Source organism: Lolium rigidum, chromosome 2 (assembly GCF_022539505.1).
Source record: "Lolium rigidum isolate FL_2022 chromosome 2, APGP_CSIRO_Lrig_0.1, whole genome shotgun sequence".
NCBI lineage: Eukaryota > Viridiplantae > Streptophyta > Magnoliopsida > Poales > Poaceae > Lolium > Lolium rigidum.
The window spans coordinates 132,768,667-132,790,845 of NC_061509.1; the positions used below are offsets into that span (position 1 = coordinate 132,768,667).

Below are 22,179 nucleotides of genomic sequence, written 5' to 3' on the forward strand. Positions count from 1 at the left end.
CTTTGCAGAGAGTTTATAATTTTGATCGGGGAGATGAAGAGAAATTGCACGAGGCTTGGGCGAGATTTTGCTCTCTTATTAGAGCTCGCTCGACCATGATTTAGAAAAGCATGATTTACTTGATATATTTTATAGTGGATTAACCATTGAGCCTAGGGCATACCTGGATAGTTGTGTCTGGTTGTGTTTTCAGGAAAAGAACTCCAGACGACGTCGAAGAATTATTGGCTAAAATAGGCCGGAATTATGATGATTGGAATACGCCTGAACCAACTCCAACGGCAATAGTGAAGAAGAGGGGTTTAATTAAATTGAATGATGAAGATATGAGGGAAGCCAAGAAGTCTCTCAAGGAGAAAGGTATTAAATCTGAAGATGTGAAGAATCTACCTCCTATAGAAGATATATGTGAGATAATTCCCCCTTCATCCATGATTGAGGTGAACTCCCTTCAACGCTTTACTAGGGAAGATATTCCGTACTCAAAACCTCCTGCGCAATGCTTAGATGAGTTTGATAATGATATTGTTAAGAAAGAAAATTTTAATATGAGAGTAGAGAATCATCTAATGGAAAATTCTCAAGCTATTAGTCAATTGCATGATATTGTGGAGAGAACCTCCAATGATGTTAAGATGCTTGTTAAACATTTTCATATGGTTCAAACTCAAATTGATCAACTCACTAAAGTGCAAAATGACTTGCTAGGAAATAATTCTAAAGAAAAACATGCTTATGAAGTAACAACTAGAGGTGGTGTCTCTACCCAGGATCCTCTATATCCTGAAGGGCATCCCAAAAGAATTGAACAAGATTCTCAACAAACTAAAACTAGTGCTCCATCTAAGAAAAAGAAGAAGAAACATAAAAATGTTGTAGAATCCTCCGAACCTGCTAATGATCCTAATAGTATTTCTATTTCGATGCTGAAGCTGAAAGTGGTAATGAACATGATAAAGATAATGATAAGAATGATACTCTCGATAAAGAAGAGGTTGAAAAAGAACACTGAAAAGCATGCTAAAAATAAAAAGTATACTAAAGAAGATTTTATTGCTTGAGAAACATGGTAATGAAAGAGAACCTTGGGTGCAAAAGCAAATGCCTTTTCCTGCTAAGAAACTAAAATCAAAGGAAGAAGAACACTATAATAAATTCCGTGATTGGATGAAACCTTTATTCTTGCAAATCCCTTTGGTCGATGCTATTAAATTGCCTCCTTATTCAAAGTATATGAAAGATATTGTTACTAACAAAAGGAAAATCCCCAATGAGGAAATTTCCACTATGCTTGCTAATTAATCTTTCAATGGCAAAGTTCCAAAGAAGTTGGGCGACCCAGGTATACCTACTATTCCTTGTTCTATTAAGAATAATTATGTTAAAACTGCTCTATGTGACTTGGGCGCCGGTGTTAGTGTTATGCCTTTTTCTCTTTATAAGAGACTTTACTTAGATAAGTTGATACCTACTGATATATCTTTGCAAATGGCTGATAAATCTACTGTTATTCCTGTTGGTATATGTGAGGATGTTCTGTTCAAGTTACTAATAAGCGCTTGATATTAACTGATTTTGCTTGTGTTGGAAATGCTCGAAGATGATAATATGTTCATTATTCTTGGGAGACCTTTTCTTAACACCGCAGGGGCTGTTATTGATTGCAATAAAGGAAAGGTTACTTTCAATGTTGATGATAGGGAACACACCGTCTATTTCCCCAAGAGGATTGAGAAAGCGTGCGGAGTTAATACTATTTCTAATGTGAGAACTATCAAAGTTGGAACCATCGATTGTCCTATATATGAGCCTAAAGAAGAATATCAAACTCTTGTTATTGGATCCATATCAATACAATTCAAGGTAACATGATTGATTTGAGGTTTATTTCTTCATATGCTATGTAAAACTTATTTGGTGGCAAGACTTGATCAACCTTGTTAACAAATACCTTTTATATGCATAGAGGAGGTAAACAACATCTCTTTCTTCCTCCTCTTGCTTTAGTTGCTGTAGCATTTTAATTTGCAAAGTTTCTTAGTTGATTTGAGATTTCAAAATTTTTCCTGGCCAGTAATAATAAACTTAATACCCAGAAATGTGCATTTTTCAAAGTTTTCAAAAATTCGCAAAAATTACACCGTTGGTCCTATTTTTCGACGAGGCACATGGGAGCACCGAGAGGATGACCTGTGGGGCACCACGAGGTGCCACACCACGAGCCGGCGCGGCCAAGGAGGAGGGCGCGCCACCATGTGGTGTGGGCCCCTCCTTGCCCCACTATCTCATCTCTTTCTTCCAGCATCTTCTCTCTCCCGAAAAAACTCGAACCAACTTTCTCTCACTCGCGTTTTTGCTCAAGAGCTCAGGATTTTTCGATCTCTTTGCTCAGCCCAGATTTCGTTTGAAATTTGGCACATTTGCTCTCCGGTATGTGACTCCTTCGATTATCCAAATAGAATTTTGTTTGGTTGAGTATATCTTGAATATTTTGCTGCTGTAGGTAACATGTTTAGTGAGCTTGCATGCTTGTTCTAAGTGGTAGAAACTAGTTTTGATGCATGATTAGTACTCTAGCAAGTTCCTATGGTAGTTTCCCTCAATTATATGTCACCAAATCAAGTTTTATATTGTTTGTTGAAAATTTCAGAAAATGAAGAAGTTCAAATTTGGAGAATTGTTCAAGAAAGGAACAACCAGCACCGGGAGGCCTTCTAGGACCGCCACCCAAATTAGGCGGTCGTACAATGAGGACATCATCGCGCCTAGCTTCGCGCCCGAAGAGGACAATGGGGCTCCTAATGCCTCATCCTTCCCATGTTATGATTTTCTGACAAATGCGGGGATATTGGATGATTTCTTCACCCTTGTCAACAGGGCGGGCTTAACCACCTACGTTGGAGATGAAAGGGAGCAATACTACATGCTCACCAAAATTTTTGTCGAGAGCTTCAAGTTCCAAAACACGGAATATAATCCGACGAGTTGCATTCAAGATCTATGGTACTCCTGTTACTATGGAATTGGAGGAATTTTGTCGTGCATTGGATATTGCCCCTGTAGGTACAGCAAGGAGGATCGATAACAACCCTCGGGACTTGTTGGAGCTCTATCGAGGGATCACCAATGATGACTGTCGCACCATTCAGCGGGGCAAGATAAGGAACATTCAACTCCCCGCCATTAAATATTTTGCATATTACGTTGCCACTAGCATACTTGGTAGGGAGAACACTAGCAATATTTCTAGTTACCATCTTGCTTTCTTGAATATTGCACTTATTGGACGGACATCTTATCATCTTGGTTCTCTTATTGCTCGCCGCTTGTCTACCAAGGGGCCTATTTTTGGAGGAACTATTGCACTTGCGCATTTTAACACATTTAGAGCTTCCTATTGATCCTAATGATGTGCCATTAACCCCTAGGAGGCTTGATATCATTGCTATGAAAAGCCATCAATTTGTTACCACCGAGTCTACTTTAGATAATATGGCCTATAGAATGTTGTTTGCTGACGGGGATGAGAAAGAAATCCCTCTTCCCCAGCCATGTTTGTTCGATATTGACAGGCAACCATGGTCGCGCACTAAGGAGGAGGTGGATGAACATATGAAGATACAAGATTTCCATCAGCAGCATGACTCCGAGGACGCCGAGCCCTCCTACGATTACACCGTCATGTATCCGGGTGCTTCTTCTAGCACATACCCGGAATATGATCCATCTTCGTCGTACCACGGAGACACTACCTCATGGTCTCGATGGGATTGAACTCCACTTAGGCCAAAAGCCTAAGCTTGGGGGGAGGTATACCAGCATCACTCATTCTTTGCATATTATGGTTGCTGGATACTTGTATATACTTGTTTAGTCTCTTTGAGTGGTTTTCTAATGAGAGGAAGATGATATTTGGGGAAGTGCTGCCTGAAAACAGATTCTGGGCTGTTACCGTAAAAATTCGTGCGCACAGCCAGAACAGTATTTTGTGAAGCCAATTTTTGTGCATGTTCCCCAGGTTATTATATAACTTTAATTAGTTTAACACTTTTTGAACTGAGCAACGTAAGATTTTTGTAAAAATCGATTTCTGTACTGCTGTCAGGTTTTGGCAGATTTCTGCCATCTCGCTTTTCTGTGTTTCTTTTAGTTTGCTATTTCTTGTTTCCACTTTGTTTCTTTCCCAAAACACAAAAAGACCAAAAATATTTCTGTTGTTTCTCTTCACCATTTGTTTATCTTGGTTTCTTGCATATGTTTCGCTTTATTTGCTATTGCTAGTCTGCTATAAGAAAACCCAAAAAGATTTTGCTTAGTTTGCTTGTTTCCTTTTGTTCTTGTTCTCAAATTCGAAAACACCAAAAATATTTGCTGTTCTTCTTTGGTTTGTAAAGTTCATTATGAGTTCAATGGTCTTCGGTGGCTGGAGCGTGGTTTTCATTTCATATTATCCAAGCTACACAAGTGAAAAGGCAATAATGACGACCTACGACAATCTGATTGTGGTGAGAGGCTGGTATGAACTCTATTTGTTTTCATTTTTGTACATATACTCATCCATGTGAGCATGCTTAGTTGGTTCATGTGAGGTATATGTCATTTAAGAAAGTCTAGTAGTTCATGATCTCTCATGGTTAGCTCCAATTTATTAATATGAGTAGCATGTCATGGATGTTTGCTTGCATTGTTTTATTCATAAGTAAGTATGGCATTGTGGTATCCTCCTCTGAATAATTCATTTATATCGACTTGGCACATGCTCACGCATGCATATGACTGAACAAGAGTCAATTAAGCCTCAATGATTTACATTGCTTCGAGTTCTTGTATCACTTTTATGCCTCGGTTAATTTATTTTGCCGCAAGCATGATTATGACGATTCTTGCTCTCTTGATTTGTCGCTCCCTAGTCTTTTGCTAGCCTTCACTTGTACTGAGCGGGAACGCTGCTCGTGCCTCCAAACACATGAAAACCAAGTTATTCCGAGTGTCCACCATAAATACCTATGCATGGCATTTCAAACCATTCCAAGTAAATTCTCATGCGCTACCTTTAAAATCTTCAAAATGCTTCTTAATTTGTGTTAATGTTTCATAGCTCATGAGGAAGTATGTGGTGTTTAGCTTTCAACCTTGTCATTTACTTTTGACGGACTCTCATATGGAATAGTGGCACATCCGCTTATCCAATAATTTTGCAAAAAGAGCTGGCAATGGGATTCCCAGTCCTGAATTAATTAACTTAAATAGACACTCCTCCATGGTTTGTGATTGTTGGACGGCACCCGAAGGATTCGGTTAGCCATGGTTTGTGTAAGCAAAGGTTGGGGGAGTGTCATCATCATAATAAAACTAAACTAAAAAGGCACTCCTTCATGGTATGTGATTGTTGGCAGGCACCAGAGGATTCGGTTAGCCATGGTTTGTGTAAGAAAGGTGGGAAGGAGTGCCACATAAACATGCAAATAATTCATGGGAGCCGCTCTTGAAAGTCCGGTTGGCGAGATAGTTGGTGTACCCATTACCATTCGTTGACAACAACAAACACCTCTCAAAATAATTTTACTCCTGTTTTACAAATGAAAAGCTCTAGCGCGTGTTAATCCCTGCTTCCCTCTGCGAAGGGTCAATCTTTTACTTTTATGTTGTGTCTCCATCCTTTCTTTGAGCACTTTCTTGAGAGCACAAGCTGTCATTCTTAGTATAATATGCTTGTCTCAAAATATAATTGATTGTGGTATAACTTTGATGCTTTTATCTTTGACAATCACTATTTCTAGTCTTTACGTGAACTCCGGAGGTGCCCGGGCATTTATGTTTTGCCAATCAAATACGAGCAAGCGAGATACCACTTTATCATACTCTCTTATGAACATTGCAATCCTGCTTATATACATGATTCATGATGCTTATTATTAATTGTTGGTACCTCTTCATGATTGACATAGTCTGTTAGATGATCTTATTTGCATGTACCTTATTATGAGCTGCTCAAGTATTAGCCATATCATGAGAATATATACATCATATGAGCAAATGTGTTCGTGAAAGTTCTTTTATCGCTCGGTTGTTAACTGAATTGCTTGAGGACAAGCAATAAGCTAAGCTTGGGGGAGTTGATACGTCCAAAACGTATCTACTTTCCCGAACACTTTTGCTATTGTTTTGCCTCTAATTTGTGTATTTTGGATGCAACTAACACGGACTAACGCTATTTTCAGCGAGAACTGTTACGGTGTCTCGTTTTTGTGCAGAAATCCAACTTTCGGGAAAAACCTCGGGATTTTGACGAAAGGGCCTATTTTCCCGGAATGCGACGGAGCCAGAAGGACAAATCAAGTGGAGGCCCGAGGGCCCCACACCATAAGGCGGCACGGCCTAGGGGGGGCCCGTGTGGCCCTATGGTGTGGCCCCCTCGGCCGGCCTCCGACGCCCTCCTTCCGACTACTTATTGGCATCGACCTAAAAGCGCACGGGGAGAAGTCGAAGTCGCCAGAAACCCTCCAGAACGCCGCCACATCGCGAAACTCCGTCTCGGGAGCCAGAAGTCTCCGTTCTGGCACTCCGCCGGGACGGGGAATTGGAGGAGATCATCACCACCATCACCGCCAACGCCTCTCCATCAACCAGCCATGTTTCCCCCATCCATGTAGGCCGAAGGGGATGGTAGGGATTGGATGAGATTGGTCATGTAATAGCATAAGATTGTTAGGGCATAGTGCCTAGTATCCGTAGATGTTACTTTTATGATATTGTTGCAACTTGTTATGCTTAATGCTTGTCACTAGGGCCCGAGTGCCATGATCTCAGATCTGAACATGTTATTGATTCATGAAGATATTCGTTGTTTATGATCTTACCCGCAAGTTGTATACACATGTCGCTGTCCGGAACCAATGGCCCCGAAGTGACGAAATCGGGACAACCGGAGGGAATGGTAGCGATGTGAGGATCACATGTGTTCACGGAGTGTTAATGCTTTGCTCCGGTACTCTATTAAAAGGAGTACCTTAATATCCGAGTAGTTTCCCTTGAGGCCCGGCTGCCACCGGCTGGTAGGACAAAAGATGTTGTGCAAGTTTCTCATTGCGAGCACGTACGACTATAATTGGAACACATGCCTATTGATTGATTAGTACTTGGATACCGTTTTATTATTATCTGCAAATGCCCTGCTATGATTGTTACATGAGTTTCTCTCATCCATGCAACGCCCGTCATCCGTCCCCGTGCCTACGAGTATTTTAATCCTGCTTGTTTACTAAAATCACTACTCGCTGTCTTTGTTACTCTGCTACTCGTTATTTCACTACCTGCTATTGCTATAAAACCGTTACTACTTGATAAACTCTTGCGAGCAAGTCTGTTTCCAGGTGCAGCTGAATTGACAACTCCGCTGTTAAGGCTTTCAAGTGTTCTTTGTCTCCCCTTGTGTCGAATCAATAAATTGGGTAATACTTCCCTCGAAGACTGTTGCGATCCCCTATACTTGCGGGTCATCAATGGTGGACACAAATGGCATAGTGGTTGGCTCAAGGATTTTGGATGCATGAGAAGTATTCCCTCTCGATACAAGGTTTAGGCTAGCAAGGTTGTTTAGAGAAAACACAGTATGAACCGGTACAACAAAACTCACATAAAAAGACATATTGCAAGCATTATAAGACTCTACACCGTCTTCCTTGTTGTTCAAACCCTTACTAGAAAATATCTAGACCTTAGAGAGACCAATCATGCAAACCAAAATTTAGCAAGTTCTATGTATTTCTTCACTAATAGGTGCAAGGTATATGATGCAAGAGCTTAAACATGAGCATAACAATTGTCAAGTATCACATTATTTAAGACATCATACCAATTACTACATGTAGCATTTCCCGTTTCCAACCATATACCAATGAACGAAGCAGTTTCATCCTTCGCCATGAACATTAAAAGCTAAGAACACGTGTGTTCATATGAACCAGCGGAGCGTGTCTCTCTCCCACACAAGCATTTATTCAAACAAAAACAAAAACAAAAACAAACAGACGCTCCAAGTAAAGTACATAAGATGTGACCGAATAAAAATATAGTTTCAAGGGAATAACCTGATAAATTTGTCGATGAAGAAGGGGATGCCTTGGGCATCCCCAAGCTTAGATGCTTGAGTCTTCTTGAAATATGCAGGGATGAACCACCGGGGCATCCCCAAGCTTAGATTTTTCACTCTTCTTGATCATATTGTATCATCCTCCTCTCTTGACCCTTGAAAACTTCCTCCACACCAAACTCGAAACAAACTCATTAGAGGATTAGTGCATAATCAAAAATTCACATATTCAGAGGTGACACAATCATTCTTAACACTTCTGGACATTGCTCAAAGCTATTGGAAGGTAATGGAACAAAGAAATCCATCCAACACAGCGAAAGAGGCAATGCGAAATAAAAGGCAGAATCTGTCAAAACAGAACAGTCCGTAAAGACGAATTTTATTGAGGCACCAGACTTGCTCAAATGAAAATGCTCAAATTGAATTAAAGTTGCGTACATATCTGAGGATCACTCACGTAAATTGGCATAATTTTCTGAGTTACCTACAGAGAATTAGGCCCAGATTCGTGACAGCAAGAAATCTGTTTCCGCGCAGTAATCCAAATCTAGTATGAACCTTACTATCAAAGACTTTACTTGGCACAACAATGCAACAAAACTAAGATAAGGAGAGGTTGCTACAGTAGTAACAACTTCCAAGACTCAAATATAAAACAAAAGTACTTGTAGTAAAATAAACACATGGGTTATCTCCCAAGAAGTTCTTTCTTTATAGCCATTAAGATGGGCTCAGCGAGTTTTAATGATGCACTCGCAAGAAATAGTAGTTGAAGCAAAAGAGAGCATCAAGAAGCAAATTCAAAACACATTTAAGTCTAACATGCTTCCTATGCATAGGAATCTTGTAAATAAACAAATTCATGAAGCATAATGCAACAAGCATAGAAAGATAAAACAAGTGTAGCTTCAAGATTTTCAGCAAAAAGAGAGGTGTTTTAGTAACATGAAAATTTCTACAACCATATTTTCCTCTCTCATAATAATATCCAGTAGCATCATGAGCAAACTCAACAATATAACTATCACATAAAGCATTCTTATCATGAGTCTCATGCATAAAATTATTACTACTTCCAACATAAGCATAATCAATTTTATTAGTAATAGTGGGAGCAAATTCAACAAAGTAGCTATCATTATTATTTTCATCATCAAATATAGGAGGCATATTGTAATCATAATCAAATTTATCCTCCATAACAGGCGGTACTAAAAGACTACTATCATTATAATCATCATAAATAGGAGGCAAAGTATCATCAAAGTAAATTTTCTCCTCAATGCTTGGGGGACTAAAAAGATCATGCTCATCAAAACCAGCTTCCCCAAGCTTAGAACTTTCTATATCATTAGCAACAATGGTATTCAAAGTGTTCATACTAATATGTTCCATGGGTTTTTTAATTTTCGCATCAAACCATCCATGTCTTAAATCAGGAAATAGAATAAGAAGCTCATTGTTGTCCATTATGCCAAACTAGTGTAAACAAGAAACAAAAAGATGCAATTGCAGGATCTAAAGAAAATAGCTTCGAGCACACACACGACGGCAACAGAAAAGTACTTTACCTGGGACCGGAGTATGAGTGCCTTTTACCTTTCCTCCCCGGCAACGGCGCCAGAAAAGTGGCTAGTTGCCGGGGGTGCCGGGGGTGCCGGTGTGTGAGTGTCGTTTACCTTTCCTCCCCGGCAACGGCGCCAGAAAAGTGCTTGATGTCTACGGGTGCTTCTATTCTTGTAGACAGTGTTGGGCCTCCAAGAGCAGAGGTTTGTAGAACAGCAGCAAGTTTCCTCGAAGTGGATCACCCAAGGTTTATCGAACTCGGGGAGGAAGAGGTCAAAGATATCCCTCTCATGCAACCCTGCAACCACAAAGCAAGAAGTCTCTTGTGTCCCCAACACACCTAATAGGTGCACTAGTTCGGCGAAGAGATAGTGAAATACAGGTGGTATGAATAAATGCGAGCAGTAGCAACGGCACCGGAAAAGTGCTTTGCTGTCCGGGACTGGTGTGTGGTTGATGGTGGTAATATTGCAGGAAGTAAAGATGCGATAAAACGATAAACAAACAGCGATAACGGTATTTAGGAACAAGGCCTAGGGGTCATATTTTCACTAGTGGACACTCTCAACATTGATCACATAACAGAATAAATAGATAGATGCTAGACTCTACACCCTCTTGTTGGATGATGAACACCACTAAGCGTGTAGGATTACACGAACCCTCAATGCCGAGTTAACAAGCTCCACAATATTCAATGTTCATATTTAAATAACCTTAGAGTGCATGACAGATCAACATAACCAAACCAAGTACTAACATAGCATGCACACTTGTCACCTTCACGCTACGAAAGGAGGCATAGATCACATCAATACCATCATAGCAATAGTTAACTTCATAATCTACAAGAGATCACAATCATAGCCTACGCCAAGTACTACACGATGCACACACTTGTCACCATTACACCGTGCGGGAGGAATAAACTACTTTAATAACATCACTAGAGTAGCACACGAGATAGATTGTGATACAAAACACATTGCAATCATAAAGAGATATAAATAAGCACTTCACTATGCCATTCATAACGGTGAATAAGTATTACGTGAAATATAGCCTAAGAGACCCACACGGTGCACACACCTGTCACCTTTACACACGTGGGACAAGGAGTCTCCGGAGATCACATAAGTAAAATCCACTTGACTAGCATAATGACATCTAGATTACAAGCATCATCATATGAATCTCAATCATGTAAGGCAGCTCATGAGATTATTGTATTGAAGTACATAGGAGAGAGATGAACCACATAGCTACCGGTACAGCCCCGAGCCTCGATGGAGAACTACTCCCTCCTCATGGGAGACAGCAGCGTTGATGAAGATGGCGGTGGTGTCGATGGAGGAGCCTTCGGGGGCACTTCCCCGTCCCGGCGGCGTGCGGAACAGGAGACTCTGTCCCCCGGATCTTGGCTTCGCGATGGCGGCGGCTGCGGAAGGTTTTCTCTGGTTTCGTCGAACGTGTCAGGGTTTTCGCGACGGAGGCTTTAAATAGGCGGAAGGGCAAGGTCAGAGGGGGTCTGGGGCCACCAGACACTAGGGCGGCGCGCCCCCCTCCTGGGCCGCGCCGCCACCATGTGTGGGCCCCACGTGGCCCCTCTCTAACGGTTCTCGGGTGTTCGGAAGCTCCCGGGGATTCTAAGATCTTCGGTGTTGATTTCGTCCGATTCCGAGAATATTTCCTTACTAGGATTTCTGAAACCAAAAACAGCAGAAAACGGAGCCGGCCCTTCGGCATCTCGTCAATAGGTTAGTTCCGGAAAACGCATAATAATGACATAAAGTATGCATAAAACATGTAGATATCATCAATAATGTGGCATGGAACATAAGAAATTATCGATACGTCGGAGACGTATCAGGGACTCCTTGTTGTTCACATAACACACATGTATCAATGTTTCGGTTAATACAATTATAGCATGGTATGTAAACATTTATCATAAACATGAAGATATATAATAACCACTTTATTATTGCCTCTTGGGCATATCTCCAACACTCCTCCCCTGCCATGGACGATGACGCCTTGCTCCGCCCCTGCCATGGACGAAGACGCCCTGCTCCGCCCCTACCATGGATGACAACTCCCTGCTTCGCCCCTTCCATGGACGACAGCGCCCTGCTCCGCCCCTACCATGGACGATGGTTCCATGATCTGCTCGTCTTCAAACGACCATGTCATGCTCCACACTTGGTGAGGATCCGATGGCAAAAACATCCAGCTGCGCAGGGGGGCGCAATCACAAAACTGCCATCAGATCTAGATATAGGGTTTGAAAACGTATTAATTTTTTTGAAAAAAATACCCTATGACGCACTATGGATAGTTACCCGTGGCCCACCAGCCTGTGCGCCGCGGGTAGTTCATATACTAGTGGCACACCAGCCCGTGCGCCACGAGTGAGGGTACACTAGTGGCCTGATATGTGTGGCACACGACCTGCGCCAAGAGTGGACCATTTTGGTGCACCATGGGTATACCTTTTCCTACTAGTGATATGAGCTGTCCAACATGATTATGGTCATATATGTAATCTCTATATGGTGGATCTTTATTCTATGACATTGTGCTATGCGATTTGACTCTACTTTGTGTAATATGTAGTGATATATGCATATTATGTACCTTAAGTATTGGTTTTGATCCAACTTGTATGCAAGAACGTGTGTGGGGTGATGTTAGTGTTAGATGGAATAGCATGGTTTTAGTGATTGGATAGTGACAATAAATTCATGATATATTATGGCTTTGCCTTTTCTTTAGCTATATCACTAGGGATAAAGTGAATGTATGTGCTATGTTCGTCACGTAAAGTACTTATGGCTATACTCTGTTAATTCTTAATATAAGATTGCATGAAGTTGTTTTATGTCTTGTGGAGTATAAGATAGATGTGTTGCATCATCTCTGTGTTAGGACGTGATGTTCATATGAATGCGTATCTTACACATGTTGAAATTATATTCTTTATATCTCATTGATGAAATATTATTATCCACTACAACTTAATAGATATAATAGTCAAGTGAACCCATGAACCCGGTCCAATTTTAATCATAAGAAACATCTTTACATTGCATTTATCTTACTTTTTATTTGCTGCACTATTTTAATCCGAAAATACAAAAAATATTTATCTATCTTATTTGCACATAAAACCCCAAAACAAACAAACCTTTATCACTTTTAGTTAGTTTACTTCACTTGTTTAGTTGACTTTACTTTAGTTGCTACTTTATTTTAATTTTACTTACACGAAACCTTGTGCTTGACAACCACACGATGGAGTTGGGTACATAAGGCTTTATTTTATTTTGCAGGATTGCTAGAAGAAGAGAGGGAGAGTTGCCTCTTTACTCCATTCCCCGAGAGTTTGATATAAACCCTCGAGTCAACCTTGTGGGGAAAATACTTTGCTGCCACAACACTCTGTACTTGGAGTCCCAACGTCATCAACACCCTACAACCCCTCATAGATACACCATACCGTGGAAACAATACGGGGCTCCTCCCGGCAGTCTCTGTGGGCCTCCTATAAATTGTACCCGTTGATATGCGAGAGGGAAAAGAACAACTTACTACTCCATCCTATTTTAGATCTTATGGTTAACACGAGTATTACAATACAAGAATCACTGGACGACATTTGTTGTTAAGTCCTATATGGATAACCCAGTTGCAATGGAACCTCCACCAAACTCATACAATGTTTCCATTGCCCATCACACATTTGCAGATAATTTGATAATACTAATCAGGGTGACATGAGCAAGTGATGAACTTGCCTTTCTTGACTGCAAGATTATGCAGGCAAAAGCTTCGATACAGGATAACTCCAAATTCTGAAATAGCATCATCTCGTTTGGTAAGGACAATGTTTAAAGAACTAACAAAGATTCCATAATGCATAAGTATGAGATGAATTCGTTCTAAGCGTAACCTTACCCCGATGATTTAGTTTTAATGAGTTGTAAGAATTTCTTTAGGGTGTTTTGCACTTTTAGAGTGGTTCTACAAACAATGTTCTTATTAGGTTTAGTTAAGTTGGTTCCTTTTAACAATGGTATATAAAGCATAACAATCATAGTAACACATGGTGAACAGTAGTTGGCATATTCTTTGAATATAATGAATATTTGTCAACCCTAAGTCCAATAAGACATGGTTTATGATTACTTCATTACTTCAAAAGAATAACTTTTGAAGAACATGTTCCTTATGGAATAAGAAATATTTTAAAACAAGGATATTGATGTATAGGGTCGTTTACTATTGGATTCACTAAGTAAGGCATAGTTGGTTCCTAAACAAGATGATTCATAACTATGTATAGTAGTACTTGTAGGGTTTAGTTGAGCATGAACATATAAGTGGGTTACTACCTTGGGTTTCCATTATGGATGATCGTAATGGTGTTGTATTAAGGAATGGCCGGTAATTTAGGGTTAATAGTATGTAAACAACAAAGTAGGTTTATCATTAGTGTGCATACAAGGTATTATTCAAAATAATGACATGAAATTATAACCTCATTTGTATTTGGGCTTGTACTATTTTAGGAGAACATGAGCATGCATTTAGTTCATAAGTATGAATCTATGGGTAAAGGTTAAGATGGTAGTATCACATTTCATGAGTTCCTAGGGTTTTAGGGTTCACATAAAATTATAGAGTTAGGGTTATAACAGAAGTAGGGTTTCATAGGACATGGAGTTAGGGTTTGTTCATAACTGAACTAGGGTTTCCTCTTTAACCTACTGTAATTAAATTGTTGAATATATTTTCCAGCCTGCTCTGAGAGTCTCTCTTCACATAGATGTAAATATGTAAGATGTAAAACTATCTTCTAAGCAATATAGAAAGCAGTAAGAGCCTTTCCTATTGTTAAAGTTTCAAAAAAATTGTTGAATAAAGTTGAACTTAATAAATAACTCTTAAGTATAAGGTAATATTGAGTTTGAGCATTTTTCTTATATTTTTATCATCTAAAGGAAATCATAAATAAGGTAAATGCAATTTAGGGTTTTAAATACCAATAATTATAATATTGATGCTAATATGATAAAAGAAAAATACTTTTAGTGTTTTACTTATTTACTAAATGGTTATTACTTATTTTTGAAATTTTAACTAATTATTAATGTTTCTTGTCATTAGGATAAAATAAAATGCTTATTAATAGGTATTGAACAATTAAATTTTACTTTTTATTAAAAATTTGAGATTATAGTTTTAGTGTATAGAGTTTATTTTTCTGAACATTTTGATATCTCATTTATATTTTTCTGAGTTGAAATGAATTAGGTATGAATTTGTAAAGTGTAAATCATTTTCTGGAATTTGAATTTAAAGAAAAGCACTAAATGTACCAAGTCTAACCCCAGTTACAGACACACAGACAGGTGAGACCCGTGACATGTTGCTTCCACGTGCGACGCTGACCAAATCAAACCGGTCAGACGGTCCCACCGGCCACGTCCCCCCTACCGGTGACTTGACGCTGATGGCTGATGAGCGCAGATTGCATACCGTTGGGGAACCCAAAGATGAAAGTATGATGAGCACATCAGCAAGTTTTTGCTCAGTAAGAAACAGGTTTAATCGACCAGTAGAAGAAAGGCGTGACTTCTGAAGGTATTGCTAGCTGACTATTGGTAGGACGCACTACTGGCGTCAACAACAACGTGGGACCTGCACACAACACAACCAAAATACTTTGCCCCAACTTACAGTGAGGTTGTCAATATCACCGGTTTTTGCTGAACACAAAGTATTAAACATATCGAGTGGAAGGAGATGTTTGTAGTAATTAAAGAGAACAGTGCTTGCGGAAAGTAAACAAAACATGATTGCAGTGGTTGAATTTATCAGTATAAAGGAAAGGACCGGGGTCCACAGTTCACTAGAGGTGTCTCTTCATAAAGATAAATAACATGCTGGGTGAATAAATTACAGCTAGGCAATTGTAATACCGACCATACATGACAAGATGATTACTATGAGATTTGTTTGGGCATTACAACATAATACATAGACCGTAATCCAACTGCGTCTATGACTAATAATCCACCTTCCGGTTATTGTCCGAATCTCTTCTAGTATTAACTTGCAGCCAACATATTATCGCATTAAGTAATGTGTGTAAAGTAAACAATAGAATTACCTTTGGATAAAACATTGTTGTTTTCTCCCTAGTAGCAACAACACATCTACAATCTTAGAAGTTATTGTCACTCTTCTAGAAAACTAGAGGCATGAACCTACTATCGAGCATAAATACTCCCTCTTGGAGTCACAAGCATCTACTTGGCCAGAGTATCTACTAGCAACGGAGAGCATGCAAGATCACAAATAACATATGACAAGAATATATAATCGATCTCAACATAGTATTCAATATTCATCGAATCCCAGCAAACACAACATGTAGCATTACATAAGGATGATCTGGGCAGCTCACAAGATCTAAACATTAGGCACAAATTGGAGAATACAACCATCTAGCTACTGCTATGGACCCATAGTCCAGGGATGAACTACTCACGCATCACTTCGAAGGCGGGCATGGCGATGATTTCCCTCTCCGGCCGGGTGCCGGGAAGAGCTTCAGAACCCTCCCGAGCTAGGGTCTGCAATGGCGGCCGCGATGGAACTTTTCGTGGATGGAGGCTCAGGTGTTCAGGGTTTTCCCGAGATCGTGAATAAATAGGCGGAAGGGCGAGGTCGGTGGAGGCCAGGGGGCACACCACGCCTAGGTGCGGGCCACGGCCAGGGCGCACCTAGGTGTGGTCTGGTGATGCGTGCAGTTGACACACGTCCGTTGGGAACCCCAAGAGGAAGGTGTGATGCAGACAGTAGCAAGTTTTCCCTCAGAAAGAAACCAAGGTTTATCGAACCAGGAGGAGCCAAGAAGCACGTTGAAGGTTGATGGTGGCGGAATGTAATGCGGCGCAACACCGGGGATTCCGGCGCCAACGTGGAACTCGCACAACACAACCAAAGTACTTTGCCCCAACGAAACAGTGAGGTTGTCAATCTCACCGGCTTGTTGTAACAAAGGATTAACCGTATTGTGTGGAAGATGATTGTTTGCAAGAACAGTAAAGAACAAGTATTGCAGCATATTTGTATTTCAGTATAAAAGAATAGGACCGGGGTCCACAGTTCACTAGAGGTGTCTCTCCCATAAGATAAAAGCATGTTGGGTGAACAAATTACAGTCGGGCAATTGACAAATAGAGAGGGCATAACAATGCACATACATGACATGATAAATATAGTGAGATTTAATTGGGCATTACGACAAAGTACATAGACCGCTATCCAGCATGCATCTATGCCTAAAAAGTCCACCTTCAGGTTATCATCCGAACCCCTTCCAGTATTAAGATGCAAAACAACATACAATTGCATTAAGTATGGTGCGTAATGTAATCAATAACTACATCCTTAGACATAGCATCAATGTTTTATCCCTAGTGGCAACAGCACATCCACAACCTTAGAACTTTCTGTCACCGTCCCAGATTTAATGGAGGCATGAACCCACTATCGAGCATAAATACTCCCTCTTGGAGTTAAGAGCAAAAACTTGGCCAGAGCCTCTACTAATAACGGAGAGCATGCAAGATCATAAACAACACATAGGTAATAACTTGATAATTAACATAACATAGTATTCTCTATCCATCGGATCCCGACAAACACAACATATAGTATTACGGATAGATGATCTTGATCATGTTAGGCAGCTCACAAGATCCAACAATGAAGCACAATGAGGAGAAGACAACCATCTAGCTACTGCTATGGACCCATAGTCCAGGGGTGAACTACTCACTCATCACTCCGGAGGCGACCATGGCGGTGAAGAGTCCTCCGGGAGATGAATCCCCTCTCCGGCAGGGTGCCGGAGGTGATCTCCGGAATCCCCCGAGATGGGATTGGCGGCGGCGGCGTCTCGGTAAGGTTTTCCGTATCGTGGCTCTCGGTGCCGGGGGTTTCGCGACGAAGGCTTTAAGTAGGCGGAAGGGCAACGCGGGGGCCACACGAGGGCCCCACACGCCGCGGGCCGCGCGACCAAGACCTAGGCCGCGCCGCCCTGTTGTGGCGGCGTCTCGTGGCCCCACTTCCTTTCCCCCTCGGTCTTCTGGAAGCTTCGTGGCAAAATAGGACCCTGGGCGTTGATTTCGTCCAATTCCGAGAATATTTCTTTACTAGGATTTCGAAACCAAAAACAACGAGAAAACGAGCAAGCGGCTCTTCGGCATCTTGTTAATAGGTTAGTGCCGGAAAATGCATAAATACGACATATAATGTGTATAAAACATGTAGATATCATCAATAATGTAGCATGGAACATAATAAATTATCGATACGTCGGAGACGTATCATCTGGCCGCCCTGCTGCCCTTCTTCGACTCCCCTCTGAACTTCGTCTTCGTTACGGTAAAATATTGACTTTGGCTTTTGTTTCGTCCAATTCCGAGAATATTTCATGTACAACTTTTCTGAAATACAAAACAGCAGAAAACAGGGAACTGACACTATGGCATCTTGTTAGTAGGTTAGTGCTGGAACATGTATAAAAGTGCAACGAAGCATTAGCAAAACATATACAAATTGGTGTAAAACAAGCATGGAGCATAAAAAATTATAGATACGTTTGAGACGTATCAGCGGCCACGCGGCGACTGCGCCGCCGATTTGGGCCCCCGGAGTTGCACGATTAGGTTTTAACGGCTCTCCTTGACTCCTTGAGCTTCTCAGAACGATGGTGTTGGGGCTTTTCTGAAAAGACCACATGAGCATCACCGGGGAGTATGTCCACGGCGACGCAACTCCGGTGAGATTTAAAAACCGAGCTACACATAACCAAATGATGCAAACAAGAGAGCTATGGGTGCGTATTCATACCCTGGAGCTAATAGTGTGGTCAGCATCAGCGATTGATGTCGGATTCGAGCTGAAATTCGCCGATTTCGACATGGCCGACGAAAAGGATCGACAAAATTCGCTCAGCTCCGGCCTCCCCTTGATGCTCAGCTTTGCTCGGATGATCTCCTCACCGAAGAACTTCTCCTCGACCTCACCACGGACGCTGGGGTGGCTCCATCTTCTTACTCGACACCGGCAGCGGCTACCAGGTGATTTCGAGGGATAGAGGTGCATTGGATATGATCAACTTATTCACAATTCTTCTACTTCAAGTTCTTAGGGTTTATGATCATTACCAAGTTGTGTCGATCAATTTGGCTTCCTAAGGTATTATTAGTGACACATGGTTCTCATCTCCAATTTCAAGTATTGGCTTGATCAACTAGGGTGTAGCACTTGTATGGTACCTTCTTAGGTATAGGCATAGCTAAGGTTAGTATCCATGACTTCACTTCATAGTAAATGACTTGAATGATCACCTAGAGTTCTACTCAAGGGACAATGATGTGATCCTCTGGATATATGGATTGTTACCTCCCTTATATGAGGCTTAACTAAGATAGATTTGAATAAATAAGGATTGAATAAGTGGAAACTTGATGACAAGACTAGTGTTGATCTCCTTGTCATACATTCAAGATTTGAAGTGAAGATATACCATGAAGGTCATGGTAGGAATGGGAATTAGTTAAATACATGGAAAAGATAAGTCAAGAATAGTTTCTAAGTTCTATTATGTTTCTTTATTTTTTAGTTGAATAGGTAATCATATATTTTATCAAGGAATATCATATTATGATCCCTTGGAAGAACTCATATTTGATCCTCACTTAAGTGTTGTAGTTCTAGTTATAGTTCCATTTGATATAACCGATAGATCAATTCATATCTACCCCAAAACAAGGTTTTAGCAAATGTCACATTGAAGTTTATAACGCTTGACTTGATGATCTACTTCAATTCCATCAACTCAAGTGAAATTGTTGTAAGTGTGACAGGTTTTATTTTTAAAGCGCGAAAATTCCCTGGATATTCTATGCATGATTGCAATGCACACGTCAGTTTCCTCTCTTTTGTAACCTCAGAACCTGAGATGTTACACAGGTACACATGCAACACATATCCAGATGGATCTACCATACCATACAAAGATCTAACCCTACCATAACAAGCTGAAGGTGTAGTTCCTTACAGTCATGGGTGGTGGAAAAGATGAACTCGAGGAAGAGGAGGAAGTGGTCTTGGCGCCGCCGACTGGAGGTGAGTGTCACGCTTACTTGCTTTGGGACCTGGCAATGGAGCTCGAAGGAGGGAGTGTTTCGAATCGGAATGTGAGAGTGGAGGGTAAAAATAGGGGAAGGGTTTCGAGGCCGAGGTGACGGAATCCTTTCCTTCCCGTTTCGCTGCAGCGCGCACGTGCTCCCGCCATCTCCATGGTCGGTTGAGCTCACGCAGGGAAAGATTACCTTTTGCGTCGGCTAAGCGCAAGACGAGGGTGGCTCTGCGGAAACAACTGATTAGGCTATTTTCCTAGCGGGACTGGCCCAGAGGTGATTCAAGAACCGTGCGGGCCACAATACAGAGGGAACCCATGCATCCAATCAGACAAACTTTTGCTCCGCCGGGTCTTGCTGGGGACCATGCAGCTGCAAGGATGGGTGGTAGTGAACTGCTACTATTTAATTTCCTAATTTTTTAACGGTCAAAGTGCAAAAGTTGAACCATTATTCCAATTTAATAATAAATATATTCAGATTGCATTTTCAGGATAAAGACCCAGAGTTTAATATTTTTTGGTCTCAGCCTGAGATGTGATATGCGCTAGAAATATTTACTACTACCACCTGATTTTAGTTTACTCCTGTCTGAGGTTTTCTTTTCTCGGTAGGCGAAAAATACCGGTGAAGAACGGTATTTCGGAAATACCGTCTGAGATTTGTCAAACCAGTTTACTATTCGTTCAAAAGTTATCAAAAAAACGAATTTGAAAAATTGTTTAAATATCGGAAAACTGCGTTTATTATTATTTTTTCTCTGTGGTAACGGATAAAATTGGTTCCCGCCAAAATATCGAAAATACCGGCCAAGAAAAAAAAAACCTACTCCTGTATTAGATCGGGCGTTGTTGTCCGATGTCATATTGGGAAGGATGCTCTTTGGTGGGGATGGGTGGCAGTGGGCTGAGGGTTGATCCTAATTTCTGAAGGATCAAAATATATATAAGTGATACCATTCGCATTTCAATTTAACAAAAAAAATATTCAGTTCGTATTTGACGATAATTCATAATGGACGAGAGTTGTATTTTTTTGGTCTGAGCCTGAGATGGGATATACACCAAAAATATCTAATTTCAGTATAATCTTGTTTGAGATGTTGTGTTTACGTCTTTTTCGTTTAGAACTTAATCAACTCCTTAGGCAAGGAGATCCATGCTGATCAATTGCATCATGGCTGCAACCGATTTTTTTTTTCCATCTGCACAATGGTTGTAGTTGCACATTGGTTGCAATTGAATTTTTCTTAACTAAAAATTTGTAGTTCCATCATGGTAGAGCGCTAGGCCGACCCAAATTTGTATATTATCAATATGTATCCACTGGACATTTGGCGAGGGTGAAAGCAGGAACGAACGAACAGCGAATAAAAGGGACATCCAAGAGAAAGGAAAGAAGCGACATGATCATAAGCTTTGGGAGATGGGACTTGGCAACTTGTTACATATGGTAAAATTAGCGAGGTGACGATTCAATTTACTGACGAATCACGATGAACTGGCCGGAGCAAGGCTGAGATGGAGGTCCAGCCCCATCGCGGAGGCTTCCTCGGTGCCGTCATCCGCCTCGTATAAACGAGCGAAACTGCTGGCACTGGTGCTGGTGGCACCGTCGCTTGCGTCGTGGAGCCGTGGCTCGGCCGGAAGAGCATGGAAGGGCAGGCCCACCGTCGGCTGGCGTGCGAGGTAGACCCATCTGTGGAGGTCGACACGCGGGTAGGCCGACGGCCCGGCGTGCCCTCCTACGGCGATCACGTGCCCCGGCGGCGGCGGGAAGTAGCCCATGCCGGCGTCGACGTGCAGCCGCGCGCGCTTCAGCTGCTGCCGCTCCTTCTTGTGCGCGTTCTGGTGGCCGCCCAGCGCCTGCGAGTTGGCAAACTCGCGGCAGCAGTAGTGGCACTCGAACCTCCGCCCATCCGCCGCCTGCGGCGTCGGCGGCGCGGACGGCACCTCCGTGACGCTGGTGGCGCCGCCGGCCACGTCGTAGCCGAAGATCCTCAGGGACGACGGACTTGGCGGTGTCACCTTGCGCTGGTCGCACCGTATGTCCGCCATGGATGAGTGAGCTGTCTAGCTAGCTAGCTAGCAGACGTTCGTGTTGAGGTGATGAGGTTGGTTTGTCGTCGTTTTCGCTCAAGTGCTAGTGACGCTTGAGGTTATGTAGCGCGTCGAGGGGTGAGGGAAGTCGCGCCTGCATGGAGAAAACGGACACATGGGATGGGAAGAAATGAAGGGCATCTCTAGCAAGATTGGAGGTTAGGTAGGTGAACATTGAGCAAATGGCCACACGCAA

The 22,179-nt window shown here is 41.6% G+C and overlaps 1 protein-coding gene across 1 annotated transcript; it reads right to left on the reverse strand.

The window, feature by feature from the left end:
* Positions 1-21,374: 21,374 nt before the first annotated feature.
* On the reverse strand, positions 21,375-21,941 carry LOC124690120 (zinc finger protein 6-like). The gene has a single exon (XM_047223552.1). It carries the CDS (start codon positions 21,939-21,941, stop codon positions 21,375-21,377), a length of 567 nt encoding a protein of 188 aa, XP_047079508.1.
* Between the last annotated feature and the right edge of the window lie 238 nt (positions 21,942-22,179).

Excerpts from the sequence above, each read along its gene's own strand:
- LOC124690120 (XM_047223552.1), bottom strand. The coding sequence starts at position 21,941 with ATGGCGGACATACGGTGCGACCAGCGCAAGGTGACACCGCCAAGTCCG.